Here is a 16,454-nt window from a genome sequence, read left to right on the forward strand (position 1 = left end):
ATTTTAACATTACATCCCAACTTCTATACTCAATGCTCTGATTTATAAAGGCCAGCACACCAAAAGCTTTCTTTACCACCCTATCTACATGAGATTCCACTTTCAGGGAACTGTGCACAGTTATTCCCAGATCCCTCTGTTCAACTACATTCTTCAATTCCCTACCATTTACCATGTACGTCCTATTTTGATTTGTCCTGCCAAGGTGTAGCACCTCACACTTATCAGCATTAAACTCCATCTGCCATCTTTCAGCCCACGCTTTCAAATGGCTGCGGCTGCTATGAGGATCGTCAGTCGGCACTGGGCCTGTACTCAATGGCATTTAAATGGAAGAGGAGAGGATCTCATTGAAACTTATCGAATGATGTAAGGCCCAGATAGAGTGGATGTGGAGAGGATGTTTCCACTGGTGGGAGAGTCTAGGACTAGAGTTTGCAGCCTCAGAATTAAAGATTGTTCCTCTAGAAAGGAGATGAGGAGGAGTTTCTTGAGTCAGAGGGTGGTGAATCTGTGGAATTCTTTGCCACAGACGTCTATGAAGGCCAAGTCAGTGGATATTTACAATATATGGCAGAGATAGACAGATTGTTGATTAGTGTGGGTGTCAGGGGTTATGGGGGGAGGGCAGGAGAATGGGGTTAGGAGGGAGAGATAGATCAGCCATGATTGAATGGCGGAGTAGACTCGATGGGCCGAATGGCCTAATTTTGCTCTATGTCCTATGATTTTGTGACCTTGTGAAACAGGGAACAAGGGGCCAGATGAAGGTGCGGAGAAGGGAACATTTAGCCACCGACTGACACACATGCAGCTTCAGAAACGGGGAAGAAATTTTGTAAAGAAATCATAAGGAATAGGAGTAGAATAAGGCCATTCGGCCCGTCAAGGCTACTCCGTCATTCAATCAGGGCTGATCTATCTCTCCCTCCTAACCCCATTCTCCTGCCTTCTCTCCATAACCCCTGACACCCGTACTAATCAAGTATCTATCTCTGCCTTTAAAATATCCATTGACTTGTGGCCTCCACAGCCGTCTGTGGCAATGAATTCCACAGATTCACCTCCCTCTGACTAAAGAAATTCCTCCACATCTCCTTCCTAAAGGAACATCCTTTAATTCTGAGGCTGTGACCTCTGGTCCTAGACTCTCCCACTAGTGGAAACATCCTCTCCACATCCACTCTATCCAGGCCTTTCACTATTCTGTAAGTTTCAATGAGGTTCCCCCCTCATCCTTCTAAACTCCAGCGAGTACAGGCCCAGTGCCGACAAACGCTCATCGTAGGTTAACCCACTCATTCCTGGGATCATTCTTGTAAACCTCTCCAAAGCCGGCACATCCTTCCTCAGATACGGGGCCCAAAGTTGCTCACAATATTCTAAATGTGGCCCGACCAGCGCCTTATAGAGACTCAGCAATAAATGATTATTTTAAAATCATTCATTGAACAAAGGAGAATGGGACAATTAGTTTAGTTTTGATTCTGGTTGTTTTGTTGGTGTATATTACAGATGTTTACAGATGTTTACAGAAGAAAGACTGGATAGACTTGGTTTATACTCTCTAGAATTTAGAAGATTGAGGGGGGATCTTATAGAAACTTACAAAATTCTTAAGGGGTTGGACAGGCTAGATGCAGGAAGATTGTTCCCGATGTTGGGGAAGTCCAGGACAAGGGGTCACAGCTTAAGGATAAGGGGGAAATCCTTTAAAACCGAGATGAGAAGAACATTTTTCACACAGAGAGTGGTGAATCTCTGGAACTCTCTGCCACAGAGGGTAGTTGAGGCCACAGTTCATTGGCTATATTTAAGAGGGAGTTGGATGTGGCCTTTGTGGCTAAAGGGATCAGAGGGTATGGAGAGAAGGCAGGTACGGGATACTGAGTTGGATGATCAGCCATGATCATATTGAATGGCGGTGCAGGCTCGAAGGGCCGAATGGCCTCTACTCCTGCACCTAATTTCTATGTTTCTATGTGTTGAGCTGCTGCAAGTAATAATGTCATTGTTTCTGGGATATTTGACTCCAGACTTGAGTCTTTGATGTTCCCCTGTAAAGTGCCAACGTGACATTGTAGTTGTAGAAACATAGAACATAGAAATTAGGTGCAGGAGTAGAGGCCATTCGGCCCTTCGAGCCTGCATTGCCATTCAATATGATCATGGCTGATCATCCAACTCAGTATCCTGTACCTGCCCTCTCTCCATACCCCCTGATCCCCTTAGCCACAAGGGCCACATCTAACTCCCTCTTAAATATAGCCAATGAACTGGCTTCAACTACCCTCTGTGGCAGAGAGTTCCAGAGATTCACCACTCTCTTGTGTGACTTTGCCGTTCTGTGCTCAGTGGGGTTTGAATGAATGGACACTGCGTCCACTGTTACAAATGGAACCGTTTACACAACTCGGTTCCAAACCACAGAAGGTCCTGCAGATGGGAGATCCCTCCGCCTGTCTTTAGTCAGAGGGTGGTGTTTAGTTTAGAGATACAGCACAGAAACAGGCCCTTCGGCCCACCGTATCCGTGCCGACCAGCGATCGCCCCGTACACCAACACTGCCCTACACACACTAGGGACAATTTACCAACCCCCCCTTCAATTAACCCAAAAACCTGCACGTCTTTAGAGTGTGTGAAGAAACTGAAGATCTTGGAGAAAACCCACGCAGGTCACGGGGAGAACGTGCAAACTCCGTACAGACAGCGCCCGTGGTCGGGTCTCTGGCGCTGTGAGGCAGCAACTCTACCGCTGCACCACTGGGCTAATTCTGCTCATGGCCACACTGTCTTACCCGTGCCGGCTCTTTCAACACCTCTCTGTCTCATTCCACCACTCGTGCTGTTGACCACCATATCCTCTCGTGGGATTGGACACTGCCTCGTCTACAGAACACTGTGCAGCCACGGCCACGGGACATTCATGCTGGTTCATGCACCACACACACATAATAAACTTACAGCCTTTGAAGTCCTTGCAGGGGAAGTTAGGGATGGTACAGTGTGTGCCCCTGGTAAATGCCACAATTAGCTCATAGCATCAGGTTGATCTTTCTCCAAAACCTCTCCCCAGCCTCTCGCGTAGTAATTCCCAACGTTCCGCATCTCCCTACAGGATAAGCAGGTCTCTGTACCGACAGTTGCCACAGCTCCAGAGAGCCAGATCCCTGGAGAGAAGAATTGTGTCTGTGAAGGAACTGGTACGGAGTGAATTTGCAGAAAACTCTGTGTTAAGTGTCGAATAGTTCAGCAACAATGCTGAATGCAAGAATCAGTCTGAAGAAGGGTCTCGACCAGAGGCGTGGCCAATTCCTTCTCTCCACAGATGCTGCCTGACCCGCTGAGTTATGGTGCAGCAGCATCTATGGAGCGAAGGAAATAGGCAACGTTTCGGGCCGAAACCCTTCTGGAAATAGGCAATGTTTTGGGCCGAAACCCGGAAGGGTTTCGACCCGAAACGTTACCTATTTCCTTAGCTCCATAGATGCTGCTGCACCCGCTGAGTTACTCCAGCACGGTGTGAAACGTCACCTATCCATGTTTCTGCTGCCTGACCCGCTGAGTTACTCCAGCACTCTGTGAAACGTCACCTATCCATGTTCTCCACAGATGCTGCCTGACCCGCTGAGTTAAGAGAGGTCCAGCACTCTGTGAAACATCACCTATCCATGTTCTCCACAGATGCTGCCTGACCCGCTGAGTTACTCCAGCAATTTTTGTCTACCCACAAGCTCCTTATGCCTTGCCAAAATGTGTAGGAAGGAACTGCAGATACTGGTTTACACTGAAGATAGACACAGAGTGCTGGAGTAACTCAGCGGGTCAGGCAGCACCTGTGGAGAACATGGATAGGTGACGTTTCACAGAGTGCTGGAGTAACTCAGCGGGTCAGGCAGCATCTGTGGAGAGAAGGAACAGGTGACGTTTCAGGTCGAGACCCTTCTTCAGACAGAGTCGGGGGAAAGGGAAACAAGAGATATAGACGGTGATGTAGAGATATGGAACAAATGAATGAAAGACATGAGTGGGAGCAGGAGAAATCACAGAGGGGGGGGGGGGGGGGCAGTGAGAGAGTGTTGTAGAACTCTGGTTGGAGAGAGGAGGAGAATAAAGTTGGCGACATGCTGTCAGGAGATAGTGTTTCATGCTGACTGATGGGTTTAATGGATTCAACCTTGAATGACCGGGCTAGATCATCACACTGTGTGTGCACTCATTAAACCCTGTAGCTGGACATTTTACACCAACACATGCAACTGATAAACATGCCATGTCACCTCACTGTTGCAACATGAAACTCCTGAGTTATTTACCTTGTATTTCCATGTCAGGAGTGGATTATGGAGAGACTTATGTCTTTAGATGGAGAGCTGTGTGTTGTTAAAGTGCTTGCTCAGGCAGCTTCATGGGAATAAAATAGGTTGTTACTTGCGTATATTGCCCGCAGCCAAATACATGTACGCAGGTCACCACAGAATCTACTTACACAACATTTAAAAATGTGAGTGGGAGAAATCTTTGTTAATGCCTGCATGCCTGTATCTCTGCATCTTTAGTCAGAGTGTGGTCGATCTGTGGAATTCTTTGCCACAGAAGGCAGTGTGATGTCAGTGGATATATTTAAGGCAGAGACAGATAGATTCTTGATTAGTACGGGTGTCCGAGGCAGGAGAATGGGGTTAGGAGGGAGAGTCATTCTCCTCATCAGAACTTAGAGATTTGCCTTACTCATAGAGTGATACGATGTGGAAACAGGCCCTTCAGCCCAACTTGCCCACACCGGCCAACATGTCCCATCTACACTAGTCCCACCTGCCTGCACTTGGTCTATATTCCTCCAAACCTGTCCTATCCATAATAATAATAATAATAATAATAAATTTTATTTATGGGCGCCTTTCAAGAGTCTCAAGGACACCTTACAAAAATTTAGCAAGGTAGAGGAAAAACATGTAAGGGGAATGAAATAAATAGTAGAGACATGACTAGTACACAAAGTAAAGACAGAATTCAATACAAAACACAATGTGAGGCAATTCATGCACAGATGAAAAGGGAGGGGGACGTGGGTATCCAAGTACCTGTCTAACTGTTTCTTAAACATTGGGATAGTCCCTGCCTCAACTACCTCCTCTGGCAGCTTGTTCCATACACCCACCACCCTCTGTGTGAAAAAGTTACCCCTCGGATTCCTATTAAATCTTTTCCCCTTCACCTTAAACCCGTGTCCTCTGGTCCTCGATTCCCCAACTCTGGGCAAGAGACTCTGTGCCTCTACCTGATCTATTCCTCTCATTATTTTAATACACCTCTATAAGATCATCCCTCATCCTCCTGCGCTCCATGGAATAGAGACCCAGCCTACTCAACCTCTCCCTATAGCTCACACCCTCTAGTGCTGGCAACATCCTTGTAAATCTTCTCTGTATCCTTTCCAGCTTGACAGCATCTTTCAAGAGAGGCCAGAGTGTTTAAGTGTCAAAAACCAAATAATGAAGCTAAGTTAAAAACAGACACAGAGTGCTGGAGTAACTCAGCGGGTCATAGAAACATAGACAACAGGTGCAGGAGGAGGCCATTTGGCCCTTCGAGCCAGCACCGCCATTCATTGTGATCATGGCTGATCGTCCCCTATCAATAACCCGTGCCTGCCTTCTCAGATTCGGATTCAGATTCAGATTCAATTTTAATTGTCATTGTCAGTGTACAGTACAGAGACAACGAAATGCATTTAGCATCTCCCTGGAAGAGCGACATAGCAAACGATTTGAATAAATAATAATAAGTGTCCGGGGGGGGGGGGGGGTGGTGATTGGCAGTCGCCGAGGTACGTTGTTGAGTAGAGTGACAGCCGCCGGGAAGAAGCTGTTCCTCGACCTGCTGGTTCAACAACGGAGAGACCTGTAGCGCCTCCCGGATGGTAGGAGGGTAAACAGTCCATGGTTGGGGTGACAGCAGTCCTTGGCGATGCTGAGCGCCCTCCGTAGACAGCGCTTGCTTTGGACAAAGCAACGCTTGCTTCTCCCCATATCCCTTGACTCCACTAGCCCCTAGAGCTCTACCTAACTCTCTCTTAAATCCATACAGTGACTTGGCCTCCACTGCCCTCTGCGGCAGGGAATTCCACAAATTCACGACTCTCTGGGTGAAAACGTTTTTTCTCACCTCAGTCTTAAATGACCTCCCCTTTATTCTAAGACTGTGTGGCCCCTGGTTCTGGACTCGTCCAACATTGGGAACATTTTTCCTGCATCTAGCTTGTCCAGTCCTTTTATAATTTTATATGTTTCTATAAGATCCTCCCTCATCCTTCCAAACTCCAGTGAATACAAGCCTAGTCTTTTCAATCTTTCCTCATATGACAGTCCCGCCATCCCAGGGATCAATCTGGTGAACCTACGCTGCACTGCCTCAATCACAAGGATGTCCTTCCTCAAATTACGAGACCAAAACTGTACACAATACTCCAGATGTGGTCTCACCAGAGCCCTGTACAACTGCAGAAGAACCTCTTTACTCCTATACTGAAATCCTCTTGTTATGAAACAAGACAAGGGTCAGGCAGCATCTGTGGAGAACATGGATAGGTGACGTTTTGTGTCGGGACCCTTCCTCAGACTGGGGCAAATTATAAACCCCACTTTAGTATCTAGAACTAAGGGGCTTCATCTGAAGTGAGTTGCTTCCCGACATCTGGGCTATGGGTTTACAGGAAGGGGCATCACGGTGGCGCAGCAGTAGAGTTGCTGCCTCACAGCGCCTGAGACCCGGGTTCAATCCTGACTACGGGTGCTGCCTGTACGGAGTTTGCACGTTCTCCCTGTGACCGCGTGGGTTTTCTCCGGGATCACCGGTTTCCTCCCACACTCCACAAACGTGCAGGTTTGTAGGTTAGTTGGCTTGAGTGAACATTTATTCATTGTCCCTAGTGTGTGTAGGATAGTGCTAGTGTGCGGGGATTGCTGGTCGACACAGACTTGATGTTTGTAACTTTGCCCTTTAGGTGTCGACTCTTTGCATACCTTGGCGATGAAGGTCACTTTGACTCGTCACATGTGAACAATAACATGTTCGTTCATTCATTGATTCCGCACTGTGTCTGTCAAGGGCAAGTTGGTGGGTGACGGGTTAGACTAACGGAGCTCTCCCCTTGTTCCAGGGTCAGGCCACCAGCCAGCTGGAGCAGCAGCTGAGATCTGCGGCCAGCATCATCGAGCTGATGGACATCTTCTACCCTGAGTATCGCCGCATCCAGGAGTGTCTGCAGAGGAGATCCACCATGGCCAAACACGCCCGCAGGGAGGTGGAGGAGGAGCAGGAGGAGGAGGAGGAGGAGGAGTGGACAGAGGCAGCTGCCTTCACCGTCCTGTGGAGAGAGGAGGATCTAAGAAGTGAGGAACCGTACGGTTTTGCACGTGCTCAGCTCCAGGGCGTTCAGAAATAAGATCAGAAAATGCTGGTAACACCCAGCGGGTCAGGCAGCATCTGTGGAGAACGTGGATAGGTGACGTTTCACACTTTGAAGAAGGGTCCCTATCCATGTTCTCCACAGATGCTGCCTGACCCGCTGAGTTACTCCAGCACTCTGTGAAACGTCACCTATCCATGTTCTCCACAGATGCTGCCTGACCCACTCAGTTATGGTGCAGCAGCATCTATGGAGCTAAGGAAATAGGCAACGTTGCCTATTTCCTTAGCTCCATAGATGCTGCCTGACCCGCTGAGTTACTCCAACACTCTGTGAAACGTCACCTATCCATGTTCTCCACAGATGCTGCCTGACCCGCTGAGTTACTCCAGCACTCTGTGAAACGTCACCTATCCATGTCCAAAGTAAAAGTGGCAGGCAGACAAAACCAGGGCAAAAATCAATAAGGGCCACTTTTCAACATAACTGTTTAAGGGGTAAGAGTGTTGTAAAAACAAGCCTGAAGGCTTTGTGTCTCAATGCAAGGAGCATTCGTAATAAGGTGGATGAGTTGAATGTGCAGATAGCTATTAATGAATATGATATAGTTGGGATCACGGAGACATGGCTCCAGGTTGACCAAGGCTGGGAGCTGAACATCCAGGGATATTCAATATTCAGGAGGGATAGAGAGAAAGGAAAAGGAGGTGGGGTAGCGTTACTGATTAGAGAGGAGATTAACGCAATGGAAAGGAAGGACATTAGTTTGGAGGATGTGGAATCGATATGGGTAGAGCTGCGAAACACTAAGGGGCAGAAAACGCTGGTGGGTGTTGTGTACAGGCCACCTAACAGTAGTAGTGTAGTTGGAGATGGCATCAAACAGGAAATTAGAAATGCGTGCAACAAAGGCAAAACAGTTATAATGGGTGACTTCAATCTACATATAGATTGGGTGATTCAAATTGGCAGGGGTGCTGAGGAAGAGGATTTCTTGGAATGTATGTGGGATAGTTTTCTAAACCAACATGTAGAGGAACCAACGAGAGAGCAGGCTATTCTAGACTGTGTATTGAGTAATGAGGAAGGGTTAGTTAGCAGTCTTGTTGTGCGTGGCCCCTTGGGCAAGAGTGACCATAATATGGTTGAGTTCTTCATTAGGATGGAGAGTGACATTGTTAATTCAGAAACAAGGGTCCTGAACTTAAAGAAAGGTAACTTTGAGGGTATGAGACGTGAATTGGCCAAGATTGACTGGCAATTGATTCTTAAAGGGTTGACGGTGGATATGCAATGGAAGACATTTAAAGGCTGCATGGATGAACTACATAAATTGTTCATCCCAGTTTGGCAAAAGAATAAATCAGGGAAGGTAGTACATCCGTGGATAACAAGGGAAATCAGGGATAGTATCAAAGCGAAGGATGATGCGTACAAATTAGCCAGAAAAAGCAGCATACCAGAGGACTGGGAGAAATTCAAAGACAAGCAGAGAAGGACAAAGGGCTTAATTAGGAAAGGGAAAATAGATTATGAAAGAAAACTGGCAGGGAACATAAAAACTGACTGCAAAAGCGTTTATAGATATGTGAAGAGAAAAAAGATTAGTTAAAACAAATGTAGGTCCCTTGTAGTCAGAAACAGGTGAATTGATCATGGGGATCAAGGACATGGCAGACCAATTGAATAACTACTTTGGTTCTGTCTTCACTAAGGAAGACATAAATAATCTGCCGGAAATAGCAGGGGACCGGGGGTTAAATGAATGGTGTTAGGTAAATTGAATGGATTAAAGGCCGATAAATCCCCAGGGCCAGATAGGCTGCATCCTAGAGTACTTAAGGAAGTAGCACCAGAAATAGTGGATGCATTAGTGATAATTTTTCAAAACGCTTTGGATTCTGGAGTAGTTCCTGAGGATTGGAGGGGAGCTAATGTAACTGGGGAAACTGCTAGAATCAGTTATTAAATATGGGATAGCAGCACATTTGGAAAGTGGTGAAATCATTGGACAAAGTCAGCATGGATTTATGAAAGGTAAATCATGTCTGACGAATCTTATAGAATTTTTTGAGGATGTAACTAGTAGCGTGGATAGGGGAGAACCAGTGGATGTGTTGTATCTGGACTTCCAGAAGGCTTTCGACAAGGTCCCACACAAGAGATTATTATACAAACTTAAGGCACACGGTATTGGGGGTTCAGTATTGATGTGGATAGAGAACTGGCTGGCAAACAGGAAGCAAAGAGTAGGAGTAAACGGGTCCTTTTCACAATGGTAGGCAGTGACTAGTGGGGTACCGCAAGGCTCAGTGCTGGGACCCCAGCTATTTACAATATATATTAATGATTTAGACCAGGAAATTGAATACAACATCTCCAAGTTTGCGGATGACACAAAGCTGGGGGGCAGTGTTAGCTGTGAGGAGGATGCTAGGAGGCTGCAAGGTGACTTGGATAGGCTGGGTGAGTGGGCAAATGCATGGCAGATGCAGTATAATGTGGATAAATGTGAGGTTATCCACTTTGGTGGCAAAAACAGGAAAGTAGACTATTATCTGAATGGTGGCCGATTAGGAAAAGGGGAGATGCAACGAGACCTGGGTGTCATGGTACACCAGTTATTAAAAGTAGGCATGCAGGTGCAGCAGGCAGTAAAGAAAGCGAATGGTATGTTAGCATTCATAGCAAAAGGATTTGAGTATAGGAGCAGGGTGGTTCTACTGCAGTTGTACAGGGTCTTGGTGAGACCACACCTGGAGTATTGCGTACAGTTTTGGTCTCCTAATCTGAGGAAAGACATTCTTGCCATAGAGGGAGTACAGAGAAAGTTCACCAAACTGATTCCTGGGCTGTCAGGACTTTCATATGAAGAAAGACTGGATAAACTAGGCTTGTACACGATAGAATTTAGAAGATTGAGGGGGGATCTTATAGAAACTTATAAAATTCTTAAGGGGTTGGACAGGCTAGATACAGGAAGATTGTTCCTGATGTTGGGGAAGTCCAGAACAAGGGGTCACAGTTTAAGGATAAGGGGGAAATCTTTTAGGACCGAGATGAGAAAAACATTTTTCACACAGATAGTGGTGACTCTGTGGATTTCTCTGCCACAGAAGGTAGTTGAGGCCACACAGTTCATTGGCTATATTTAAGAGGGAGTTAGATGTGGCCCTTGTGGCTAAAGGGATCAGGGGGTACGGAGAGAAGGCAGGTACGGGATACTGAGTTGGATGATCAACCATGATCATATTGAATGGCGGTGCAGGCTCGAAGGGCTGAATGGCCTCTACTCCTGCACCTATTGTCTATGTTTCTATGAGAGCGACAGAGTGATAGACAGAAACCGGGGGGGAGGGAGAGAGACAGAGGGAGAGAGACAGAGGCAGAGAGACAGAGGCAGAGAGACAGAGGCAGAGAGGGACAGAGGGAGACAGGGAGAGAGACAGAGGCAGAGAGACAGAGGCAGAGAGACAGAGGGAGAGAGACAGAGGGAGAGAGAGAGACAGAGGGAGAGACAGAGGGAGAGAGAGAGAGGGAGAGAGACAGAGGGAGAGAGACAGAGGGAGAGAGACAGAGGGAGAGACAGAGGGAGACAGGGAGAGAGACAGACAGACAGATATTTATAAATTAATTTGGGTCATTAAATCGTTGATCTTCATGAGGATATATTGTGCTGGCAACCTTGTCTTCCCAGTTTTAATGATCTAATATTGAGATTGTAATTGTTATATGGTTATATGGTTATTGTAGCTGACAGCCGCTCACCTTGACTTTGCCAAATGGCATCTTGAGTTTAACATACAACTAGATGTGAATGGAGGCAGTTATGTTAAAACAACTCATGTCTGGAATAAACCTGTTGCTGTAACATTCTGGTGAACAGTGTGAGTGTAACAGTGGACTGGCAACGTTGCAAACTGCAGGGAATATATACGTCCGAGCGAACCTTTCCTCCAACCTTTGTCACTTACTCCACACCTCCTGTATCCACCTATCACTCACCAGGCTTTGTCCTGCCCCCCTCTCCCTTCCGCCCTTCTCCCTCCCTACTCCACCAGTCTGAAGAAGGGTCCCGACCCGAAACGTCATTTGTCCACTCTCTCCACAGATGCTGCCTGACCCGCTGAGTTCCTCCAGCACTCTGTACTTGTCTCAACGGTTCCAGCATCTGCAGTTCCTTGTGTATACCTCTGAACTTCACACAACCAAAGATGTTTACTTTTCAAATGTCATTCCGATTGCAATATGGGGAACAGTTGCATAAAATAGCCTCGTAAAGCAGGTCAAAGCTGTTGTGAGCGTAATTGACAGGGTTAGGGATTTTGACAGGATACTTAAAAACCCAAATAACAGATTTCTCACCCAATAAAAGAACACAGAGTGCTGGAGTAACTCAGCGGGTCAGGCAGCATCTGTGGAGAACATGGATAGGTGACGTTTCACAGAGTGCTGGAGTAACTCAGTGGGTCAGGCAGCATCTGTGGAGAACATGGATAGGTGACGTTTCACAGAGTGCTGGAGTAACTCAGCGGGTGCAGCAGCATCTATGGAGCTAAGGAAATAGGCAACGTTTCGGGTCGAAACCCTTCCGGGTTTTGGCCCGAAACGTTGCCTATTTCCAGAAGGGTTTCGGCCCAAAACGTTGCCTATTTCCTTCGCTCCATAGATGCTGCTGCACCATAACTCAGCGGGTCAGGCAGCATCTGTGGAGAACATGGATAGGTGACGTTTCACAGAGTGCTGGAGTAACTCAGCGGGCCAGGCAGCATCTGTGGAGAACATGGATAGGTGACGTTTCACAGAGTGCTGGAGTAACTCAGCGGGTCAGCAGCATCTGTGGAGAACGGAAATAGGTGACGTTTCGGGTTGAAACCCTTCATTTCGGCCCTGAACGTTGCCTATTTCCAGAAGGGTTTCGGCCTAAAACGTTGCCTATTTCTTCGCTCCATAGATGCTGCCTGCACCATAACTCAGCGGGTCACTCAGCATCTCTGTGTCCATGATAGGTGACTTTCACAGCTGTGTTTTGTAAAGTCTAGCGGGTCAGCTCCCTCATCTAACGGCCGAACATGGATAGGTGACGTTTCACAGAGTGCTGGAGTAACTCAGCGGGTGCATGTTTTCAGCATCTATGGAGCTAAGGAAATAGGCAACGTTTCGGTCGAAACCCTTCCGGGTTTTTTGATGCCCGAAACGTTTCCTATTTCCAGAAGGGTTTCGGCCCAAAACGTTGCCTATTTCCTTCGCTCCATAGATGCTGCTGCACCATAACTCAGCGGGTCAGGCAGCATCTGTGGAGAACGTGGATAGGTGACGTTTTGGGTCGAGTCCCTTCTTCGGACTGGAGAACTCAACCAGAAACGTCACCTATCCACGTTCTCCACAGATGCTGCCTGACCCGCTGAGTTACTCCAGCACTCTGTGTCCTGAATTCTTACCCTGCTGTGTTTTGTAAAGTCTAGCAATCAGCTCCCCCACTAACGGCCGGCCTCACGGCTGATCTTCGCTCAGCACGAGTTTACTGATGTTGTATCTGTCCTTTATTAAAATGCATGTTTCAAAACCAACTAATAACTCAAACACATCATTTGACAGATATTGAACTTGAATGGGAAAGGACTCAGTGTAAGCCTAGAGAAGTGTGCTTGGATTTGGGGAGAGAGCTTGGGACTGCAACAAACAACTTCTACAAACCCCCGTGTGTGTCTGTCCACAGATGTGGAGGCTGCTGCAACAATGAAGGGTTCCAGTGCATCAACGTCAGCACAGCCTTCGTGAGTAAAACTGTAAGTCACCCTCTTACCTCAACCCCCCTCTCTCTCCCCCCCCCTCTCTCCCTCCCTCCCTCCCCCCCCCCCTCTCTCTCCCCCCCCCTCTCTCTCCCCCCCCCTCTCTCTCTCTCCCCCTCTCTCTCTCTCTCTCTCCTCCCCCTCTCCCCCCCCCCTCCCTCTCTCCCCCCCCCTCTCTTTCCCCCCCCCCCCCCTCTTCCCCCCCTCTCTCTCCCCCCCCCCTCTCTTCCCCCCCCCTCCTCTCTTCCCCCCCCTCTCTTCCCCCCCCCTCTCTCCCCCCCCCCTCTCTCCCCCCCCCCCCCCCCCCTCTCTTCCCCCCCCTCTCTCTTCCCCCCCCCCCCTCTCCCCCCCTCTTCCCCCCCCCCTCTCTTCCCCCCCCCCTCCCCCCCCCCCCCCTCCCTCCCCCCCCCCCCTCTCCCCCCCCCCCCTCTCTCCCCCTCCCCCTCCCTTCCCCCCCCCTCCCCCCCCTCTCTCTCTCCCCCCCCCCCCCCCCCCCCCTCTCCCCCCCCCCTCTCCCCCCCCTCTCTCTTCCCCCCCCCTCTCCCCCCCCCCCCCCCCCCCCTCTTTCCCCCCCCCTCTCCCCCCCCTCCTCCCCCTCTCTCCCCCCCCCTCTTCCCCCCCCCCCCCCCCCCCCCCACCCCCTCTCTCCCCCACTCCTTCCCCTCCTCTCCTCCTCCCTCCCACCCTCCCTCGCCGACCAGAATCATTCAGTGGTGTTTAAATTAATGACATAAGATGATTCCCGGAATGAGTGGGTTCAAGGAGCTTGAACAGATACATCTGGGTGGATCCATTCAAACCTATTCCGTTTCTCCTAAGATTTGAGCAACTTTGGGCCCCGTGCCTGAGGACGGATGTGCCGGCTCTGGAGAGAGTCCAGAGGAGGTTTTATAGAATGATTCCAGGGATGAGTGGGTTAACCTATGTTGAGCGTTTGTCGGCACTGGGCCTGTACTCGCTGGAGTTTAGGATGAGGGGGGGACCTCATTGAAACTTACAGAATAGTGAAAGGCCTGGATAGAGTGGATGTGGAGAGGATGTTTCCACTAGTGGGAGAGTCTAGGATGGTGGTTCTTAACCTGGGGGTCGTGACCCCCTATGGGGTCGTTTGGGGCTTTGCCGGGGGTCATGAAGGGGACACAAATAACATCTCAATTTGTTGAGCCCATGTTTAGGAACCTAACAAAGGTACGTACCACATACAGTGTTTTGTTCACGTACTGGTACCAAAAAGGTAACGAACCATTGGTCTAGGATTAGAGGGCACAGCCTCAGAATTAAAGGGCGTTCTTTTCGGAAGGAGATGAGGGGGAATTTCTTTAGTCAGAGGGTGGTGAATCTGTGGAACTCTTTGCCACAGACGGCTGTGGAGGCCACAAGTCAGTGGATATATTTAAGGCAGAGACAGATAGATTGTTGATTAGTGCGGGTGCCAGGGGTTACGGGGAGAAGGCAGGAGAATGGGGTTAGGAGGGAGAGATAGATCAGCCATGACTGAATGGCGGAGTAGACTTGATGGGCCGAATGGCCTAATTCTACTCCGATCACTTATGACCTTAAAGTGGGGAGAGTCGCCCACAAATAAAACAGGTTAACTTGGTAGTTCAATTATGCATCATGTGATGTTAATGTGTGGGGCAATGTTTAAAGAAGATATTTGGGGCAGGGATTTTACACAGAGGGTGGTGGGTGCCTGGAACAGGCTGCCAGGGGTGGTGGTGGAGGCAGATATGGTCGTGGTGTTTGAGAGGCTACTAGATAGGTACATGGATATGCAGGGAATGGAGGGATACGGTTCAGACACAGGCAGAGGGGATTAGTTTAACTTGGTATGATGTCCAGCACAGGCATTGCGGGCTGAAGGGCCTGTTCTGTTCTATGTCCTTTAGAGATACAGCACGGATACAGGCCCTTCAGCCGACCAAGTCCGTGCCGACCAGCGATACCTGCACATTAACACTATCCTCCACACACTGGGGACAATTTACAATTTATACCGAAGCCAATTAACCTACAAACCTGTAATGCCCCCCGTCCCACTTAGGAAACCTGAACGGAAACCTCTGGAGACTTTGCGCCCCACCCAAGGTTTCCATGCGGTTCCCGGAGGTTTTTGTCAGTCTCCCTAATGGTCAAAAGTGGTTTTCGCTTCTTCTATGTTGCGGCGATTATTTAAAAAAATTCAAAACTGACCGCGACTAAAAATATGTTGCCGTTTTAAAAATCGGTAATTTTTTAGTCGAAGCCAGTTGCGATGTTAGTTGAAGGTGGTTGCCGGAGGTTGTAGGTGGTTGCCGGAGGTTGCAGGTAGATGGAAGGTAAGACCTTCCACTACCGGCAACCTCCGGCAACCACCTTCAACCACTTTCGACCATTAGAGAGACTGACAAAAACCTCCAGGAACCGCACGGAAACCTTGGGTTGGGCGCAAAGTCTCCAGAGGTTTCCGGTCAGGTTTCCTAAGTGGGACAGGGGGCACAAGTCCTTGGAGTGTGGGAGGAAACCGGAGCACCCGGAGAAAACCCACGCAGGTCACGGGGAGAACGTGCAAACTCCATACAGACAGCACCCGTAGTCAGGATGGAACCCGGGTCTCTGGCGCTGTGAAGCAGCAGCTCTACCCGCTGCACCACCGTGCCGCTACTGTTGTATGTGAGGTTGCTGTGTGTCTCGCACTGAAGTCCATGTTATAAATGACGTCCAGAATCATCAGTCTTGTGTCCCCTTTGTTCCTACAGCTGATGGAGATCACTATTCCACAGGTTGGCCTGTCCAGGCCGGTGGTCATTAGCTTCATCAACCACACAGCATGCGGCTGCCACCCCAGGCACATCTTCAGCCACTCGCACTCCATCATCAGGAGGTCCTTCCACGTCTCCCCAACCAGGTAAGGTCCACCTGTACTCCAGCATTCTGGTCATGGCGATAAAGGCACTGACTCGTTCTAAACGGGGAGAGAATACACAAACCGGAGTTGTAAAGGGACTTGGTAGCATTGGTGCAGAACTCCGAAAACGTTCATCTGCAGGTCGAATCGGTAGTAAGGAAGGCAAACACAACGCTAGGATTTAGTTCAACAGAGCTAGAATACAAAAACAAGGATAGACAATAGACAATAGGTGCAGGAGTAGGCCATTCGGCCCTTCGAGCCTGCACCGCCATTCAATGTGACCATGGCTGATCATCCCCAATCAGTACCCCGTTCCTGCCTTCTCCCCATATCCCCTGACTCCGCTATCTTTAAGAGCC

General features: G+C 48.8%; 1 protein-coding gene across 1 annotated transcript in view; it reads left to right on the forward strand.

Moving 5' to 3' along the window:
* Positions 1-16,454, forward strand: part of LOC129701854 (vascular endothelial growth factor C-like) — a 46,401-nt gene that overhangs the window by 23,940 nt on the left and 6,007 nt on the right. Inside the window, exons 2-4 of the mRNA XM_055643338.1 lie at positions 7,165-7,396; positions 13,012-13,202; positions 15,944-16,092. Coding sequence (XP_055499313.1) covers positions 7,165-7,396; positions 13,012-13,202; positions 15,944-16,092 — 572 coding nt within the window. The remainder of the gene's footprint in view (positions 1-7,164; positions 7,397-13,011; positions 13,203-15,943; positions 16,093-16,454) is intronic.

The sequence above is a fragment of the Leucoraja erinacea genome, chromosome 11 (genome assembly GCF_028641065.1).
Source record: "Leucoraja erinacea ecotype New England chromosome 11, Leri_hhj_1, whole genome shotgun sequence".
Lineage (NCBI taxonomy): Eukaryota > Metazoa > Chordata > Chondrichthyes > Rajiformes > Rajidae > Leucoraja > Leucoraja erinaceus.